The 21,895-nt window shown below is 31.5% G+C and overlaps 1 protein-coding gene across 1 annotated transcript; it reads left to right on the top strand.

Moving 5' to 3' along the window:
- Positions 1-1,130: 1,130 nt before the first annotated feature.
- On the top strand, positions 1,131-18,706 carry LOC139505569 (probable inactive protein kinase DDB_G0270444). Its single transcript, XM_071295082.1, has 14 exons — positions 1,131-1,155; positions 1,786-1,952; positions 2,483-2,588; positions 4,556-5,118; positions 5,949-6,008; positions 7,119-7,201; positions 8,498-8,603; positions 9,851-9,913; positions 10,582-10,741; positions 11,134-11,162; positions 11,483-11,538; positions 12,431-12,539; positions 13,722-13,855; positions 14,708-18,706. Exons 1-14 carry the CDS (start codon positions 1,131-1,133, stop codon positions 14,862-14,864), a joined length of 1,818 nt encoding a protein of 605 aa, XP_071151183.1. The 3' UTR covers positions 14,865-18,706.
- Positions 18,707-21,895: the final 3,189 nt, after the last annotated feature.

Here is a 21,895-nt window from a genome sequence, read left to right as displayed (position 1 = left end):
CTTTCTGAAAGACGTTTACAGAGGGGTTGGCAGTAAGTGACAGTGAACACATTTTCATTTGCTTTAATGTTACTTATTTTTGTTAAAAAGAAAATGATACATCTTGATGGTTATTGCATCACTTTTGTTTACTAACTCTTTATGTAAATTATAGATACTGGTATAGATTTCTTGATACAATCTGAGCTTAATTTTAATGAAATGACAGATAAGTTTGAAAACGATAGATTCAACCACTGCATCAAGTGTGTTTTGATAATTCTCCACTAGAAACAGTTATATTTACAAATCTGAACCATAAAGCCTCCTGAGGTTTTAAATAATTTACAATAAGAGATGAGATTGGAGGATTAATTTTTTAGAGGATGTCTGATGGAGCTACCATTGCATTTTTATGAGGTAGAGGGGGGACTTGAAAAATGGGAGGACGAGTAATAAGTAAAAAAAAACAAGGGCAAGATGAAAAATTTGTGTTAAAAAGTTGTGATAAACTTATACAGAAAAAGGCAGGAACAATACAGTGAAAATAAGAAGGCAGAACAATTTTTTTTACCCCCTACCCCCCCCCCCCCCCCCCCCTTAACACAGAAAAGAAATGGTAGCTCCAACAAAGTTTATCCTTCTTTTTCAAAAATTTGCAGAAAGTTGTGCACATTATAAGTAAAAACATCAGGCATTATCGCCTGTTTCCTGACATGACAGTAGGAAATTCAGAACAAATGAATACAATTTTCTCTTCAAAAGTTTTTTTTCTTTCTTTATCTTAATGATCTAAAACGGTGAAAACAGCATGAAAAATTGGAGAGGACAGTATCTGAACCTATTCAAGGAAGGAAATTTAATCTCAGTTATTAGCTTTCAAGAAAACCATATCTGTACATGTTACTTTTATATTTTGTTGTTAATCCATTTGATACTTACAATTCTTTTTACAAATCAGATGTAGATTTATTGTTTCCTGTTTATGTATAAAAAAGGAACTTTTATGAGACCATTTTCATAAGGCTGACTATATTGACTCCAGAATTTACATGTTTTCAGCAGGTGACTTTCAACTTTCCCCAAGAAATCCACCAATTACGTACTTGATTGTACTGTTTTTGGTTGCTCATATTTGACCTTGTTCCAGAATGTCCTACCACAGAGTAGCTTACGGTAACAGTCTAAAAATTGTAGAACCCAGATTCAGAAGTCAATAATATGAAAATGGTCTACTATTTAGATAATTAGAAAGACTGGTTATTTTGTGTAAAGGTTTCACTTAATTACTTGTTTTATAGCTGTATATCTGTCTATGTTAATGAAATATGGGAAATTTCTGGTATTTAAATACAGTGTAAAAAATAATTCTATGGAATATGAACATTCCATATGAAGTTCATAAATGAAATTCTATGTGTTCCTTTCAAAACAATTAATGTTGCTTGTAGAGGTGATCTTCAAAGGCTACCATTGTGTTAAAAAGCATTTTTTCATGTATTAAATTTTTGAACATATTTTTAGGTCTGAAAACACACTGGTTTAAAACAAAATTTAGACAACTGAAAAAAATAAACTGAGTCAAAGAAACTGAAGTTTACTTTAAACAAAGTAGGATTTTCACATCTTTGATTATCTACCCAGTATTTAACAACTGCAATTTTATCAACATGTTCATAATTCAAATCTGCCTACTTCTTATGTTGATGTTTTAACATGTTTAAGCAACACATTACAAAGGGCATCTCTGTGTGAATTAAGATTAAGTGCATACAATCTTGCTATAGAAAAGGTGACATTAATTAGGTTTACCTACCAATGAAACTCAGTTTGTAAATTTCACTTTTAGGTGTTTCCTCCAGAAGAGATATCAACAACATATTGATGCCAATCCTCCAGATACATGGCAGGTTGAAACACGACCACATGCCAAGCAGACAGACGGAATCTCATGTGGAATTTACATTTTAAAAGTAACTGTGCCTTTATGAAACAAACAAGAATGATAACTAATATGAGTGTCTTGGTTATTTATAATTAGTGCAATATATTTCATGACTGATGGTTTAAAGAATAAAAGTAAACTCCCTTTAAACAATAATGGCCATTATCATAACAAAAAGTTATGCATGGCATATTACAAACTGTAAGACTCATAAATAGTAGCCATCAAAATGATCTCTTCATTTTTTTCTTCATAATTTATGTAGCACTATTTCAAGAAGTTCTTGTACCTTATTAACAAACATAATTAGGGTAACTACGGTCTACAAACTGGTTACAATGGCTAACATCATATAATGACTTGTTCTTTGTAGGAGTTAACGCACATAACGATGATTTTTATCACCTCAGTTTCTTCTAATTATATTGAAAACTATAAAAGATAATGGAAAACTTTGAATAGCAAAAATTGTATCTCCAAATAAATTGAAAACAGCCAATTCTTCCTTATATGTTGTTTTTTTTTTTACCTTGTAAAAATGAATTCATTATATTTCAGTTTGCAGAAAATTTTCTGAGTGGACTCAGTTTGAAGTTTCATCTAACAGCAGAGGATAAAATCATTTATCGTAGGAGGCTAGGGGCATTTCTTCTGTTACAAATAGGTAATTTTAATTTAAAGAGATATGATAATTTATTTAATCAGAAATAAAAACTTATTCAGTTGAAAAATATTTCTGTTACATATTTACGTTTCCAGTTGGAATTTAAAATTGCCTTCATTTAATAAGATATACCATTAGACATGTCAGTTGAATAAATTTAAATCGGGTAAAATCCTGAAGAAATCAAATATGAAATAATCAAATATTTCCATCATTCCCTACAGGATTGAACGCCTTAATTCAGGAATTTGATATAAAGACTTGACTTCGAAAATTTATGTTACATTTGTGATTGACTTGTTCCACTTTATACAACAATAAATTCATTCAAAAAGGCATTTGATCCTCATAACTCCTTTAAAACTCATAACGTCTATCACACTTAATTTGTATATCAAAAGAGGGGCAAACGACACCACATCAACAGTCAAACTCACAAATCTAAAATAAAATGACAACTCAATGGCTAAGAAAGAAGACAAACAGAATAAAAAAAATAGTACACAAGAAACAAAATGGACTGAGCAACATGAACCTCATCAAAAACTCGATGTTATCTCAGGTGGTCCAGCATGGTATGCAGATCTTGCACTAGATGTGACACCCGTCATGTTGCTCATGGTATTACAAACACGGTAAATAGTATAATACGGTAGGTCACATTCATAAAAAGGGTAGGGGATTGTAGTTAGAACTTAAGAAACATATTGGATATCATATGAAATGGTTTTTCCATAACGTTCAACCAACTTGTGATGGCGTCTGTACAATTTAGAAAGGGATGATTTCAACTTCACCATTTGGAACTCTTGGTTTAATAGCTTCCTTATGAGCATCAACCGTCTATGAAGGAAATCAGGATAGGAAATACATGCACGGTAATATGGTATCAAATGGGACATATATACGTCGAATGCAAACGCTGCTGGAATGTTGCTGCATAGAAATGTGTGTCATTGAATTGGCCTGGTGTATGACCATATTTGATGTTAAATGCAAAAATATGTAGTACTAGAAATGTGTACTCTGATGAAATATAAGTACAAAAACTCTTCCCATCTTCCAAAGGAATATGTGTTTATTATTTCATTTAAAGATATACCATTTAAAAATATATGTAGGGTCGATCCTGATTGTGTTATTATCACTGACATCTTGTTAACATTGTAACAAGGAAAAGTCGAACAACGTTGTCTATTGAAAAGTAAACAACGGGAAGAAGAACTACAGGAAGATCTTTCGACCATTCATTTCAACGTATACTCTTACAAATCATATAAGATTTATTATGTAATATTTTGTATGGTCCATGTCAATAAGACCAAAGAAATAGAATGGCAAAAATGTTCATAATATGAAAGACAAACCAGCTATTACCGAATAATTACATTAGATGTATGTTTCATTTTGAAACTTTATTCTGATTGGCTAGCTGCACATCACGTGTTATTCCATAAGCAATTGCATTGCTCAATAAAACTTTTCATTCATGATAGGACGTGGTCCCACAATGAAGTGCACAGGTGAATTAAATGAAACAATAATAAAATTCGTGTTTTCATGATCATTGCTAAAAAAAAGTCATTATAAGTATTGAATGCTTCTTTTTGTAACTTCATAGGGTTGTAAAAGCGTTGACCATGCGCACATTTTTAGTATGAAGCGCTTCCACGCTTCATACAAAATGTACTTCGGTCAACGCTTTTATACCCCAATGAAGTTACAAAAAGAAGCATTCAATTCTTAAATAGCATTTAGCAATTCAAACAATGAATCCATGGAAAAAGCTAACATTAATATAGAATAGGGGATCATAATTTAAAGAGCATGATACATTATTAATTTTAAAATTCTTTCACATAATTTATTATCAAATAAAGTGTCTACAGTCAATGCGTTCCAGCTTATAAGATTTAAAGCTGATTCAAAGTTTGATAGATTATTATATCTTATGTTATGACCAATAGATAGTACAGGCCAAGAAGTGAAAGAAAATACAGCCCAAGGAGTGAAGGAAAGTACAGCCCAACAAGTGAAAGAAAGTAGAGCCCAACAAGTGAAAGAAAGTAGAGCCCAAGAAGCGAAAGAAAGTACAGCCCAAGAAGCGAAAGAAAGTAGAGCCCAAGAAGCGAAAGAAAGTACAGCCCAAGAAGCGACAGAAAGTACAGCCCAAGAACCGAAAGAAAGTACAGCCCAAGAAGTGAAAGAAAGTTCACCCCAAGAAGTGAAGGAAAGTGCAGCCCAAGAAGTGAAAGAAAGTACAGCCCAAGAAGTGAAAGAAAGTTCACCCCAAGAAGTGAAGGAAAGTGCAGCCCAAGAAGTGAAAGAAAGTACAGCCCAAGAACCGAAAGAAAGTACAGCCCAAGAAGTGAAAGAAAGTTCACCCCAAGAAGTGAAGGAAAGTGCAGCCCAAGAAGTGAAAGAAAGTACAGCCCAAAAATTGAAAGAAAGTACAGCCCAAAAAGTGAAAGAAAGTACAGCACAAGAATTGAAAGAAAATGAAAATGACCTTGGGCATCAGGAAGACCAGGTAAAAAAGTCACCTTAGAGTATTCAATTCTTATTGAAAATTTTTAAGGTTATTATACCCTGCAGCTGAAAGTTCTGGGACTTGTTTAGCTCCATATCCGTCTGTCTGTCCAACCTTCAATTTGTATAATAATGGGTATAGAGATATTCTGCATAACCTCCTACAGAACCCTTGGAAGTTTCCACTTTGTTGTATATTTGTACATATATTGAGGGTGTGCATGTGGTCAGGATTTTGATTCTTATAAACATTTCCTCTATTGGGAGATAGTTGCATGAAGTTTGTTAAATATTAAACCTTGGGAGTAAAGGTTAGTTTTAAATTTATAGTAAAAATAAATGTCATATAATGCTGATTAAGGAGCTACCATTTGATCTGAACCTTTGACCTTTGTGCTCAAATTGTCATATTTTAGTATTTTAAAATAAGACTTTCCATCTACGGGGACATCAATAGTTTCACACAGACAATGATATCTCAAAGAAAGTCCTACATTGAGTTTATTTTAATACAGATACTTTTGAGTGGAGTGCATGGTCATCACTTTGTATAGTATTCCCTTTTTTCAAGAAAGTATTGTATTAAACTGTAAATGGCATGTTTGGACATGCATGAGTATATTTTAAAGAAAAAATAATTTCTTGATGCATCATATTCAACAAAATTGCAGTCAATAAAACACTGGCTTGATAAAGCCTCCAGTTTGCGTATAATATTACAAGTTAATTTTTAGAATTGATAATTTACAGATAGACAGTTTTTCATGTCCATTTATTGAATTTTTACCTCAGTCCCTAATTTCAATATCTTCATTTTCTTCTTTTTTTCAGTCTGGAGCACCTGCTGAAAGCTGTACAAGGTGGTATAACACCCGTACAAATCCGAAAAAGGTATTCCCAATAAAATAAGTTCATCATTATTGAAAATGTCAAAAATTAAAAGTATATTTTTGCAGAAACTATTTCAAATCAATCAAAGACAATATTGCTATATGACATAGAAATGATATATTGATAAAAACAAATTCATTGAATAATGACAGATTTTACCGTATAATTTGATGAATGAAACCACTTTCACGGAAGATAAAGAGCAGGCATGATCAGTATTGATATGACAAAATAAGAAATGAGGTATAACCATTGTTGAATACCAACAGAAAAAAACTTTTCACTTTGATACCTGCTGACACAAATCTTTTACTGTAAAAGTATGAATCCTGCTGTAATGTTTCATTTTCACTAGAAACATTCAATTGAACATTACTAAAGGTTTACATGACATACTGTTTAACTTCCAGACATGATGAAAACACATGGTGCATTTTTATGTATGATTTCTTATAATTTTTAGCACACCATTACATTCGGCTACTTTCAGGAGTAGAAAATTAACATGAATATAAATCGGTGGGAATATGTAAAACATGTTCCTGTCATTATTTCACTACATGAAACAATTTGAAAATTGCGAAATTAAATTGCTGCATAGAAGGTTAGTAAAGGCTGAATGAGAAATAAATTATTCGCCAAAATAAGTTGGTTTACAGTAACAGTAAGTAAGTTATTTTAAGAAACATTAAATTCTGCTGTATTAAACTGATATTTGTACACGAAAACATGTCTTTAAGGTATTTGTGAATGGGAAAACATCTTTCAAAATGTAATGTTAAAGATACATATGAATGAAATACAAGGTTGGTTGTGGTGCATACTGTGCGAACATGTACATTTGCGGTAAATTGAACTGCATCTTTACTGTAAACCAACTTATTTTTCGCGAGAGATTTTTTTTTTCAAGGCTTTCGTGAGTACAAATTGAAATCGTCCTGATTTTGTATACCTTGTGTCTTTGCTTACTGAAGTACAGAAACTTGATTAGGAAATTGCGAAAATAAATACACGTGAAGTTGACCATAAAGTGTAAAACGCGAAATAAAGTATCCGTGAAAATAAGTTGGTGTACAGTAATCATAACTATCCATACATTAATTATTTCAGAAAAGACAGAAATCGTTCATTTTTCCATCCTACAAAATTGGGGGAAAATATGAATGCATTTGCAACAACAAAACAGTTGAAGGGTAAGTAGCTTTACAAAATCTAGTTATAATATTATATACAGCATAATTACATCCAAGAAGTAGTAAAATTAAGAATGGAACAGACAACAGCAGAAGGTCACCAATAGGTCTTCAATGTATTAATTTTTTTATCAATATTTTTGAAGACAGGCAATGTATTTTATTAGTTTAAACATATTTATTTATAGTGAATTGTGAAACAAGTTTTGCAACTTATATTAATCCCTTTCCACTTTGCGAGTGCTGCCTTGTAGCGGCATAAGCCTACTCTTTTTTCGAAATCTACAAGGGTGTCTTTAACGTGCAGGAGATATGGCTCTCTCTTAACACGGGTCAGCTATTTATCATCCCCTTCCGACGGACTATTATCGTTTCCTCAAGACCATACTCGCAGATTGTGTCAAGGGAGAGCCGAAACATGAGTTCCTGAAATTTTCATCCCAAACGAGAATCGAAACCAGGAACCTTTGTGTTAGTAGTCCGATGCACTAACCACTACACCACGGCTGTCTTCTATTGTATTTTCAATGTATTTTATTAAGGTACTGAAATTTCTGTAAAAATTAACAAAAAAAATATTTCATAACAAATTTAAATTATTACACCACAGTTGTTTAAAATAAGCTGTATTTATAGTACCTAAACTAAACAACTGTAAAATTAAAGCGATTTCTGTAAAAAAAAATCTTATTTTTATTATGATTATTATACTGCCTCTTTTTCTCGTAATAGTTCAATAGAAATAAAGTATTTTTTAAAAAATGCATACTTCTTTCAGGGCACATTGTGAGATTAAAAGGAGGGTGACCCCATTTTTAAAAAAAAAATTTTGTCTTAAGTATATGATAAAATTCATTTATAGAAAAAATAGCGAAATCATTTCTGAATGATGTCATGTACATGATCTGACTGTGGGTAATTCATTCTTAAGAAGAACAGTTGAAGATTGGAACAGTTCAAACTGTGAGTGGCTGGTGAATCCATGACATTGACAATCAGCTGACATATCAATATATATATTTATTTTACCATGCTTATGTACTGAAAGTGATTGACAAACATCATAATAAAACATAAATTAGCAATGATTTTAAAACATACAATCATTTAACTACATGTATATCAATAAAGGATAAACACTTGATAGTGAAATGAAAGAACAGTATTGACTGTCTTCTGAAAAGTAATCAAGTGCTTCATTTTATATGGATGCCATAAGCCTCATTCTTGCCTATTTAAAATGAGTAACCCAGAGGAATGAAATCAAGAATGAGTATGATTATTGTTTATTTATAGGTCATATTGGTCATGTGCGACATGTGAAAGGAACTTTCATCCACATTGTTTAAGATATGCCGAACATTCAATAAAACCATTTGATTTCCATTGTCCAGAGTGTGAGGTAATTACCATTAAAATCTTTATTAAATTGAGGGCACTCAGTATACTTCTCACAGTTGAAAGATATGAATGAAATGTTGTTGTCTAGTCATGAAGGTTAAGAAAGTTGAACAATTTATGTAAAAATATGATAGTTGTATAATTTTCAAGGTGTTCTCTTGTAACACTTTTATATGAACTCACTGCTTGATACAAAATGATATCCCTTTAGTATTTTATCCCTGACAAATTCAACAACTAAAAATAATTAGTGTTCATTGAGTGGAACTACTTCCATGTGACACATAATTATCCCCACCTGATTGTATTTCATCACTTCAATGCAGTTTCTCATCCACTTACGACAGATTTTTGGGGCATTTATTTTCTGTCTGTTCATCCTTCTGTTTGTTCATCTTCCGGTTCCCCAGTCTGGTGTAGTTTATGGGTAAATTGAAGTTTTAGGGGGATTAGTTAGTACATGTAGTAACATCAACTTCAACCTAAGTGCATGATGATGTTCAATGATCATGGAAACAAACTGCAATCTGATGTTAAAGTTGTTGTTGAAGGTAGTTTAGGGCGAAGTTAGTAAAATCTACTTGAAAATAAGGTCAAAGGTTTCTTGTAATATTGTTTTTCTAAATTGAATGCAAAAATACAATTTTGATTCAATTATTTTGGTTCTTATGATGAACCTGGAGAATGATAATACAAGCAGGTACTTTTTAAATATGGAAATATTTTGTTGTTTATGTTATCTTATTATTAGTTCACCTTTATATATAAAATGGAATGACACCTGAAGTGTGATGATGTATCAGTTATTTTTGTATTCTACAAAGATGCCACCAAAAGGAAAATGAATGCTTTTAAATTTAACTGAAATTGAGGTATCTGTGGATATTTTTTAATGATAATTATTAGGCATATAAAAAGGAACCATTCGTAATTGTACTAACCATCATCAGGTGTTTTAAGGATGGGATGTCACATTAAATCCAAAAGTATACCCATTTCTATTGATTCATTTCTCTCATATGTAATATATGTGTTTAAGATGTAAACAAGCTGTATTGTGCAAACATATTAAACTGTCAAAGGTGATTACAAACATGAGTCAACTAACTTGACCATTCATACATTCTCTTATACAGGGTTACAATTCTGATGTTCGGTTTTTAATCAGGGTATATATATATATTTTATATATAGACTGATTTTATAAAATGAATGTTATTCAGAAGATTCTGCTAATTTTAATTTCAGTTGTCACCTGCGAAAGCAGTAAAGAGAAAACGTTACAGTGTAGAAATGGATGAGGAATCTGAGGTGAGTTCAATAAATTGCTATAAATGGACAAGAAATTATGATTCCATTTTTTTTCTAGGAGTTACAACCCTTTCAACTTATATACCTCGGCAACAGTTTGTCATTGCAACTCCTCTGAGACCGCACAACGAAACGTTGTAGATAATAAGGACATACCATGTAGATGTGCATATTGACAGGAAATTATGATTTTTTTTTTCTTATACATTTTTTTTTCCTGTTCTTTTTTTTTCTCCAGTGAAAATGTGGGGACGTGGTGTATGTGAGTGCTCTCACTAAGGTTCTTTAATTATTAGTATTACAGCAACACTTCAGCAAAAGACTATTTGATATGATTATCAATGACAGAACTGTCTACCAGAGAAAAACAATTCCAGATGTAAAGTAAGATTTATAGTGACTTAATAATTCAGATTGCCAACAGTAATGAGCAAAGCCCATACTAAATAAGAAGCTTCAAATCTTTTGATATACATGAAATATGAAAACTTTTAATTACAAAAACTGTTGGTCTGCTATAATCAAGTGAAAACAATAAATCCACTTAAACAGTATAAGAAATAAGAAGATGTGGTATGAGGAGCAAATTAGACAACTCGCCATCCAAGTGTGTACAGATTGAAATACATAATAAGAAACAAAACATTGTAATGTTATATAATTTGCAGGTAACTGAAGAAATACCGGATTTTCCATGTAAGCAAATGGATGATGGCGATGAAATTGGAGACAATTTGGATACATCAGATAAGGAGGGGTTCACAGATGATGAGGATAAAAATAATTATACCATTACTGACGATGAAAGTGAAGTGGAATTTGAAGATGGTAATCATTGTAATCATTGTAATGTTCATCATTCTCTTCTTTCACAGAGTATTAAATTATACTTGCAGGTATTGTTCCATGTTCATTTATAAGATGCTTATTTTTAATTCTTTTATAACAATAGAAAGTAAAACAACTAAGCATTTACTCAATATGCTGCAGTTGGTATTTTGTATTTTCTTTGGTACAAATTTTTTCGTGCACTTAGGAAACTTGCACTTTAGTGATGTAGTGTAATTATTTCAAGGTACACATAATAATTCCTATTTTAATGATTTTTGTATATTTCATGACTTACAATGACACACTTAGTTACAGGGGAGAAATAAACCAATCTATTCATAATCAAAATGTAAGAAGACAAATCACCGTTCCTATTTCTTTTATTCCAGATTTCACCCTGGAATTTGCAGATTTCGAAGTAAGTGTAATTTCATATATCTTAATTATAAGTATAGTATTAGGGTGATTGACAATTGTAAATTTCTAGGTTATTGCTCATATACTTAGTTGTAGCAAATATAAAATGTTGTAAGTGTAAAAAAAAAATGTAAGACCTTTAAGTTAATTGTATAAAAATAATTGGTAAAACCTTTTGAATGCTACAATATTTAAGAGTGGCATTGGTGAGATAAGGCACAAGTCCAGTTTGATAAAATAGACCGGTTTGGATGTTGTGGTTTTGAATAGGTTTAATGACATACATATTCAGTTTTTATTTGTTATTTTTTGCCTTTTTAGCGATTGAGAATACAGAAACACATGTATGAAATTATGAGCTGTGAGGACAGTAAATGGTGAGACTTTACTTATAAGTTGAACAATTACATGCATGCAATTATTAAGAATCTGTTATGTTCAGTTAAATCACGGTGACAACCATTTGGTTCATTAGTATTCCATTATGAACCACTTACCATTTTCATGAATTTTCGATGCTATTTTAGTCACAGACGCTTTTAAAAAAACGTCAGCATACTCTTAATTTTTCAACAGGCAAACATTTCTTATTTCATATTTTACTTTGTTTTGTTTGAACCGTTTAGTTTTAAACACATTTATTTATAGTCGAGTGGGAAACAAGTTATAAAAACTTATATTAAATCCTTTCCACGTTGCAGGTGTGAATGCTGCCTTGTAACGACATTAGCGTGGTCTTTTTTAAATCTACGAGGATGTCTTTTACGTGCAAGAGTTATGGCTCTCTCTTAGCACAGGTCAGCCATTTATTGTCCCCTTCCGACTGTCTATCATCATTTCCTGAAGACAATACTCGCAAATGGTGTTAGGAGAAAATTTGAATAGTCTCGGACAGTTAAATGCATTTGGTTTTTGTGTTTCTTAATTTTAATTTAATAAGTTTGAATGTCAATTTACTGTCATCCGCCTATTTTTTAAACTGAAATATTCTATAGAAAACAGAAGCTAATGTTTCTGGATTTGATTTTGACCCAGATGTCTGCAAGAAATAAAATTATGCCAGGAGGACTTGTACTGCATGTAGTTGATTTTATAAAACAGATCAAAATATGTATTACTCCCCAAAAAGTTAGTTTAGATTAAAGCATAATCGAAAAACTATATAGAAATAGTTCACTCCATTTTAGTTTGTAGATCTTATTATTCAAACACCAACCCTCTTATATTATTGTATTCGATTAATCACTGAGTTTCTGTTACTGCTTTTAGTGAGGAAGTGGAACATGTGCGCCATCATGAATTTGTCAGTGCTCCCCAAACAGTTTATAATAGAGAGAGAAGAACATTTGCATTTGGCTCAGAAGTACTAAATAGAAAGGTATGAGTTCATGATTTAAATAACCGTTTATTGATCATGTGTGTTTTAATGCCTTTTTCATCTAAAATGGGTTGTTTCACGGCATCCAGGATTAATAAGGCGTAGAAACCCCAGAGAAAATGATGATGGAACTACTTGAAGAAAATTGTCAATCCAAGGCAATTAAGATTGGAGTCACTGATCTAGTGGGGTACATACTTAAAATGTCAGTGTTGAGTTGCTGTTGATTACTAACCGCACTTTTCTTTTAAATATCAACGCATTTACATTTTTAAAAGAAAAGTGCAGTTCATAATTAACGTAAGTGAATGGTGAACATAATTAATGTGAAAAATGCTGAACAGAGTTCATGTATACATGATAGTACAAATAACATGCTTAAACTCTTAAAATCAAGAAACTCCACACTATTATTGTGACATCACGAGAAAATGAAAGAATAATCGGTTTCAGACATTTTTAAGAACTTTGTTTTAATAACTTTTCAATCTGAAGTTATTACAGACATCATAGTAGATACAGTAGTATTATTCAAACTGTTCCAGGAATCCTCACAGACAAGTCTTATAAGGCCAAAGGACAAAAATCTGTTTATTGTATTTTTTAAAACGTTCATTTGTAGGGTACTTTACAGAAGACCTTCAAACATCATGTTAATGTATCAGTTAAGCTCTTAATTGGTCACCGATTAACCAAGTAGCCTGTTAGTCAAAACTGTTCGATTTGACAACACTAAAGAGATATATGTATATGCTTGGAAACAAGGCCTGATTCAATAACAACAATTTTTAGTCTTCTCTTTCTAATTTTTTTCTTTTGCCTTAAATGTTTAGGGCATACCCGATAGGAGAAGTGAAATAATAAACTGACAATAATTGAAGAAGACTGACAGTGGTCTTCCCCCGAAAAGAAATGCTACAAAATTACATCTTTTAACAGATGAACAATTATGTCTTTGAACAGAAAAGGAGTAACACAGGAAACTGAATTGAACAACTACATATATGTATTTTCCCCACAAAAACTGTCAGAGTTATACATAGCAATGGTAACAACCTTGACATGCAAACTGAAAAATGCATTTAGACCTCGTGAAAAAGAAATCAATTTATATGCATCACTACTACAAATTAATTAACAATGACGAAGGATTTATAAGTTTTAATTTGTTTTTAATTACAGCTTGTAGCTGCTCTTCATAAATATCTTATTCAAAACCTGGTGTATAACCATAAAGAGCCTTTCAGGTTTGGCGGGAGACGAATAATAAACCTAAGGAATAGCAAGCTTCAACATATTTTTATCCAATATAAGATGTAAGTTTAATCATAATTTGCTTCAATATTGAATTGAATGAAATCATGATACTGTATGGTCATTTATATACAACTTGTTATTATCCCCTAAAGACAATTCTAATTATGAGCAGCTGAATGTGATGGAATAGATATTCTTATGAATTTTATTTCATACCTTTAATACTGTGAGTTTCTTAATATTTGCTAGATACTAAATTTTAGAAATTGTTTTGGTACATGTAACCCAGGATATTTAATGTCCAACAATGTCCAACTTTTTTCATGTTTTGATTATGACATTTGCAAAATCAAATTAAATTCTATTTTCACAGATGTTATTTTCAGCAAACCATAATCCCCCTCCATCCTTTGAACTGCTACTATTCTGCATTCCTTTTCATCATCATACAATTTGTATCTAATCATTTCCTATGAAGATTGATGCATAAATAAGTGGAAGATTTTAGAGACATTTCTGGTTGAAATACAAATCCGGTGGAGTTTATATTCTTACGGTCTACTACCATGGTTTTCATTATTTGTTTTATTAAACCATTTCTTTGGGTTAATTGTTTAACTTTATTGTTAATTTAAATTGCTGATTGCCAGTCTGATGAGTTCAGTAAGTTATAAAGGATTGTTCTTATGTCTTGCTGTTACGCCTCCATTCAAGGTAAGTGGGAAGGTTTTCATCCAAATAATATTTGTAAACCAGCTGCATATAAACTGTAATTTAGTGGTTGCTGTATTTCATATTTGTTTTTCGTTGATAATTTGGTATATAAATGCTGATATCACATATAGTCATGCATTAAAAATCCATTGGATACTGATAAAATTATATCGTTTCTCTTTTTTTTTATATCTCAGGATGGCTGACCAGTATGTTACATATGTTTTACATAAGGAGGCGATTATATATCTACATCAAAGACAAACTGGATGTGCCTATGAGTTTGCAAATGAGAAATGTTTAAGTTCAGAGGTTGATCTGAACAAAGAAATTAAAAAGATCAGATCAAAATGAATTGGACTTTTAATAAATGTTTGTCATTTTGGGGAATTTTCATGTAATTAGTTGTCAATAAGTGATATTAAAAACAAAACATAAAAAAAAGATTGCTATATTGCAGTCCATCTAGCATAAATTTGATACTAACCTAAAGGATGTACTAAGGTGAGGTTTAGGAATTTGTGTCAAATGTTCGGATTCCTTAGTGTTTTCCATACAATTCAAAGTAATATATTGTGCCCAATAACACCCATTTATCTTTTCAAAGAAGACTTAATTAATAGCTCATAAAAGTTCATTTAACAAAATTAAAGCAGATTGTTCATTTTCTTTCTTTTGATTTGAGACCGAAATGGAGTAGATGGAAATGTAAGGTAGAAGTCCGAGTCAGCTTTTTCCCGCAATATTTTATAAATCAGATTTATATATCTCAGATTCATATATAAATCAGATATATAGGTAATCAAATATCTCGAAAAGAATCGCGATATTTTTCAGCTGACTTTGATCCTTAAGTAGCTGAAAGTATCGACTTTTGAAATTGTTGATTTATTTAATCTCACCTAAAATCCCCTAAGTAAATCCTTAAAGTTTTTGCAACAGAATATTTTTCACTTTTGATATTTAGCATTATACCCCAAATATACACCAAAAAACTCCCATAATTTACTTCATGACGATTAAGAAATCACAATTTAAAATTCTCATGGAGATTGGCATTGAAAAGAGGAGGTAACTCCTCAAAAAAAGCAGAAATATCAGTATAAATTGATACACAATTGTAACTTTACTGCTTCTATTCAACAGAATATATTGATTCTTGATATTTAAGGTGTCTGTAGTGTATAACAAACAACTCAGAAGGTGTTCCAAGGTCTTTTATCAAGCTACAATCTAGATTTTGTAAATCATTATTTGGCCATTTATGGATTTTTTTCAACATGTCAAGGTAAAGAATCTCAGATTTGTTATAAGTAATTAAGCATGTATTCTTCTTTTTGTGGTTTAAAGTGTCTTTCAAAAAACAAGGTAGATGCTGAACAAGTATAACATGTATAATTTACACTGATATAACAATACCATATTTTCATTTTCTTTCAACATGGTCACATAGCCTTAAAATTGCTGTTTTAATCAATGAAATATGCACCCAAAAAAAGTATAATAACACATATATAACACTTCAGTTTGGTACCTTTAATGAGCAGAAGATTATATAATATAGTGAAATATGAACTTATTACCAATCTAAGTATTATCCTTTATATAAATTAAGAAAATCATTCAAAGAATGACAAAAAAAGAATCATTTTTGCTGAGTGATATCCCCTTCTGAGTTTTCATCAAGTTAGATTTCCTGGGACTTGTGTATATTTAGGGCTTAATGCTGTAGCTAGAACAGAAAAAAATTCTGATGCAATTACTTTGTTGTTAAAACTGTTTTGTTCTGAATACAAGGTTTTCCATATTACATACTGAATTGAAAAGTACATGATAATCCTTGTCTACAGGTTTTATAAATTGAGTAGCTGTTTCACATACCCTGGGTCACTGATGAAACATCCCCTCAAATATTCCCAAATTAAATCATGATCACTGTACAACGAATATCCTTGAAGTTTTAGAGATAAAACAATGTTGAATGTTGGAGGAGTAAAATGTACTTAATGATATACAGTACTTGTCTATTGATGCATGTATATAAATTGTACTTGATATCGTTATTTGTATACACTAATTTCACATATACATGTATATACAAAATGATATTGGTGGAATTAGTGAAATGGGATTGATGTTGAAGTTTTATCATTAATTATACAAATTGACATTCAATTCTATTATATTGATATCTGTTATTATAGATATAATACAACACTCTGAAATATTGTTAGCTCTAGAAATTCTTACTTATGGACATATAAATATAGGGTGATCGTCAGACAATATCTATGTTTATGTCATTTTGATATTTATAGTGCTATAAAATCTCATTACTTAACTATGAAACATAATACTGTAGAATGTTGAAACATATAATAAATAGTTGTAAAGGTTCTGCCGGACCCAGTGTCTCTTTTGCTGTTAATCGCAGGCTTAAAAAAAGTAGGGAAAATTATTGACAATTTTCCTCTTTTATTTTTGATTGTAAGAGACTTCTGACCATTTCTGGTAAAAATCCAGGATCTGATAAATGTTTGAACAACTGGAAGAGAAATTGTTTCAATTTATAAGAAGTGTAAGGAAAAGCAGGAACTACATTTTTCATTCATTCCCTTCCAGATACTAGCTTTTGACTCAAATTAAGCTTCTGTCCAAATTCATTAAGAAATAGTTTAAAATAGTTATTAAAATTTAAAACAAAATGTCACCACAGAGTGAATGTAATGTTAACTTGCAGAAAACCTATGTCCATTTTTGAGAAAATGAACAGGATTTTACTTCTCTATAATACTGATACTGTCTTATAATCATAAAAACGCTTCGGTATAAGTTTGGTAGGATGATCCAAATTAGTGTAAGAATGTAAATAAAATTGATAAAACTTAAATCAGTAATGTACTGAGATGTAACAGTAATGTTTATATTGTGTAGCCTAGACTTTATGTTTGCGATTTTTTTTTTACATAATTTTTTAGATGGGCAAGCACTTTTTTCAGAATTTAAAAGGATGGACACCATCTTTTATAATGAAATGATATTAAGAATGAACTTGCCAATACCTGTGATAACTATTTAATGGTCACTTATTTGGATTAAATTTGATCATACGTTTTAAACAATTTTCAGAAATCCAAAGTCTTACATATTCATTCACTGACTAGTTTGAAGATGATCATTTTTAAAAGAGAAACTTTAATACAGAAGAACATGTTTATTTCCTTTTTAATGGAATAAGAGTATTTATTGAACTCTTTTAATATGTAAAGAAGGTTGTAAATTTTGCTTTATTATTCCTTCCATGTGGAAGTGGTGAATATATCTTAGAAAGCTTGAAAGATAAGTCACAATATGTGATGTACCTAACCAAGCATATTTTCTGTATTTGCACAATGACTTTGTAACCATAGAATCAGTATAGTACATCAATAATGTAGTTTTGTACTGCTTTATAGGCAAGAACAATACAGGTTTAGAAGAAAGATGAGACCAAATTTATAATAAACTGGACACCTTATAAGAAAGTGGTATTCATTTTCACAATATAGCAGAAATGTAGTTCCCATATATATGTATCTTACTGATTCAATGTTGATCTGAACTGAAGCAATATGCATTCAACTTAAAAAGTTTCAAGAAAAGCAGTAATCTATTTTATCTGAAATCCAACATTCTAAGTTTGAAGATACAATTTTTGTTACCTCTCTCCACCTAATTTGTATATATTGAGCAGTAATTCTGTCCCTAGACAGTGCTATTACAATAAAATCAATAGATATATAATTTAGTTATTGCATTTGATACAAGTTGTATATTATTTGAAATACGTACAAAACAAGTGAAATTACATACATAAGAAAGTCGGTTTTTGTTGTCACATCATGTTCTGTAGATTCAACAGCATGCATTGGATAACAATTTTCAAGGATGTCTTGGGTAAAGGTGAACAACGAAATTAAAAGTTGACAAATTTCCTTAGGGTGTGTATGCCAATTTTCGACAAAAGCATCAAATGAAGTAATCACAACCATGTCAGTTTTCCTTATTTCAAGAAAATTGGTAGCCATGAAAGTAAGTGAATTCGCAGTACCATTTCATAAACATGATATATACAATTTGGTTTCTGTTATTAAAAGTATTAAAGCATTATTTTAAATAAGGCAGCAACCATTTGATTTTCGGGGGGGGGGGGGGGGGGGGGGGCTATGGGTTTTTTTTCTGTGCAAACTTTTTTTTTCGCCTGCGGCGAAATACAATCTATTTTTTTCGCAACAAGTCGAAAACAATTTTTTTCTTTCAATTTTAGCATTACATATAGTGGCAGCTGAGGGTGAAACAAACAATTTTTTTTTTCTCAGAATCAAAAACAAATTATTTATTTCTCCAAAAACTGGAAACAAACTTTTTTTTCCAAAAAAAACCATAGCCCCCCCCCAGAAAATCAAATGGTTGCTGCCTAATATACTATTTCATATAAATTTATGAAAATTTATCTATATTTGTTTTTTAAAGTATTTGATATTAATCCATTTACATGTATCAGCTTTGTCAGATCATTATGATATGTTAAATGCAGTTAAACATGTACTCTATTTTGTTTTTAGATCACCAGGGCCCAAAGGGCCATCACTTGGCGTCTGTCGTCATTCGTCGTCTGTCGTTTTAATTTATTTCAAGAATGTTTTCCTCTGAACTACTGACCTAAATACATTCAAACTTTTACTAAATGTTCCTCAGGGTATGTAGTTTATAATTTTTATCTGAAGTTTTGATCCATTGACCAATGTGGCCGCCATGGCTTAAAATAGAACATAACTGTCAAATGCAGTTATTTGCTTATATCTCTGAAAATAAAGCTTTTAGAGCAAATCTGACATGGGGTAAAGTTGTTTAATTGGTTAAGATCTATAAGCCCTGAAATTTTCAGTCGAATGTAACCCATTGTTGGGTTGCTGCAACTAAATAGGTAGTTAAGGCAATTTTGCAATTAATTTTTATTATCTTGATTATATAAGGGATAAATATAAACTGTAAACAGCAATACTATTCAGCAAAGTAAGAAATTAATAGGACCAAAATTGTAAATTGACCCCTTAAGGAGTTATTGCCCTTTAAAGACAACTGTACACAATTTGTTCATCAACTTTGCTAACATTTAAAAATCTTATCTGAATTACAGGTGAGCAATTCATGCTCTTGATAGCCTCTTATTGAAACATGTTAAAGTCTGTTAACTGAAATCATTTTTGCATTATTTTCCTTTGTTTAATGAACATGATGAAAGGTCTGTCATATTTGTTCATAAACTATATGTTATGTTTCTATCGTTCCTGATGTTATATTATTAAAAAGAAAAAAAGATATTTGATTGTTTATTTAGTTTTTCTATCTTGGTTTACACTGGCATACCGTTTGCAAATGTAATGTGTTTAAAAAAAGGGTGGACATACTGTTTAAATCTATGTCTGTCTTGCCATCCCTCAGTCCATCCATAATTCCGTCTGTCAGTCCGTTTGCCCATCAATATTTTTTTCAGGAACTGCAATACAAGGATTTCTGAAATTTGGTTTCAGGGTTTATACAAGTCAGCTTTAACGTGTGATGGATTTTCAGAGTCATCAGTCAACAATTTTCATGTTTACCAAACACTTACATATTTTTATACTATTACAATTATCCCCTTGCAGCGAGGTGTCATCAGTGAGCAGTCAGTGAGCAGGATCTCGCAGTTTCACATGATTCAAAATTCTCAAAAAGTCAATGGAAGCTACATCAAATATTGTTATCAATATAAGGGGTTGCACAAACATTAAGTGACTTGATATTTGCTTAGACTCATCTTTGCACAGGAGATATTAAATGTGCCTCACTCATCAGATGTGGTTAATTGTCTTTTACCACTTTGGCAAAGTAAGAGTTTCTTTAGTATGTCAATTAAACGGAGTCCCTAATGTGTTGTATAAATTCATCATACATATATGTGTACAGGCTGTATCAAGTTTGTCTGCATCTGCCGTCGGTGACTAACATACAATATGATGCTCCTATATGACGTCTATCAAACAGTATTTCTGTGTACCAACCGTCGGTGGTTAACATACAATATAGTGCTCATATATATACCACATATATAACGTCTATCAAAAGTAGTTGTCTCTACCTACCGTCGGTGGTTAATATACCATATAATGCTCGTATATACCGTCTATCAAACAGTACTTCTTTATACCTACTGGCGGTTGTTAACATACAATATAGTACTCCTTAATACCGTTTATCAGAAGTATTTGTCTATACCTACCGTCGGTGGTTAACATGCCATACAGTACTCCTATATATACCGTCTATCAATATTATTTTTCTCTACCTACCGTCGGTGGTCGACATGCTATACAGTACTCCTAAATACCGTCTATCAACACTATGTTTCTACACCTACCGTCGGTGGTCGAAATGCCATACAGTACTCCTAAATACCGTCTATCAACACTACCTTTCTACACCTACCGTCGGTGGTTAACATGCAATATAGTGTTCCTATATACCGTCTATCAAAACTATTTTTCCAACCTGTTTCCATACCTACCGTCGGTGGTTAACATATAATACAGTGCACCTATATACCGTATATCAGCAGTATTTATCGATACCTACCGTCGGTGGTTAACATACAATACACTCCTTCTATATACCGTCTATCAACACTATGTTTGTATACCTACCGTCGATGGTTAACATGCAATATAGTGTTCCTATATACCGTCTATCAACATTATCTTTCTAACCTGTTTCTCTACCTACCGCCGGTGTTTAACATGTTATACAGTGCACCTATATACCGTCTATCAACATTATGTTTCTATACCTACCGTCGGTGGTTAACCTGCAATATAGTGCTCCTGTATACCGTTTATCAACAGTATTTTTCTATACCTACCGTCGGTGGTTAACATACAAAACAGTACTCCTATATACCGTATATCCAAAAAATAATTCTATACCTACCGTCGGTGGTTAACATACAATACAGTACTCCTATAGACCGTCTATCAACACCACTTTTATCTACCTAACGTCGGTGGTTAACATGACATACAGTACTCCTATATACCGTATATCAGCAGTACTTGTCTATACATGCCATCGGTGGTTAACAAGCAAAACAGTACTCATATATACCGTATGTCAATAATATTTGTGTGTACCTACCGTCGATGGTTAACATGCAATACAGTCCTTCTATATACCATCCATGAACAGTATTTTTCTATACGTACTGTCGGTGGATAACATACAATATAGTCCTCCTATATACTGTCTATCAACACTGTTTTTCTCTACCTACCGTTGTTTTGTTACATACAATACAGTACTCCTGTATAACG

The sequence above is a fragment of the Mytilus edulis genome, unplaced genomic scaffold (assembly GCF_963676685.1).
Source record: "Mytilus edulis unplaced genomic scaffold, xbMytEdul2.2 SCAFFOLD_471, whole genome shotgun sequence".
Taxonomy (NCBI): Eukaryota; Metazoa; Mollusca; class Bivalvia; order Mytilida; family Mytilidae; genus Mytilus; species Mytilus edulis.
This window is presented reverse-complemented; position numbering and strand designations above follow the sequence as displayed.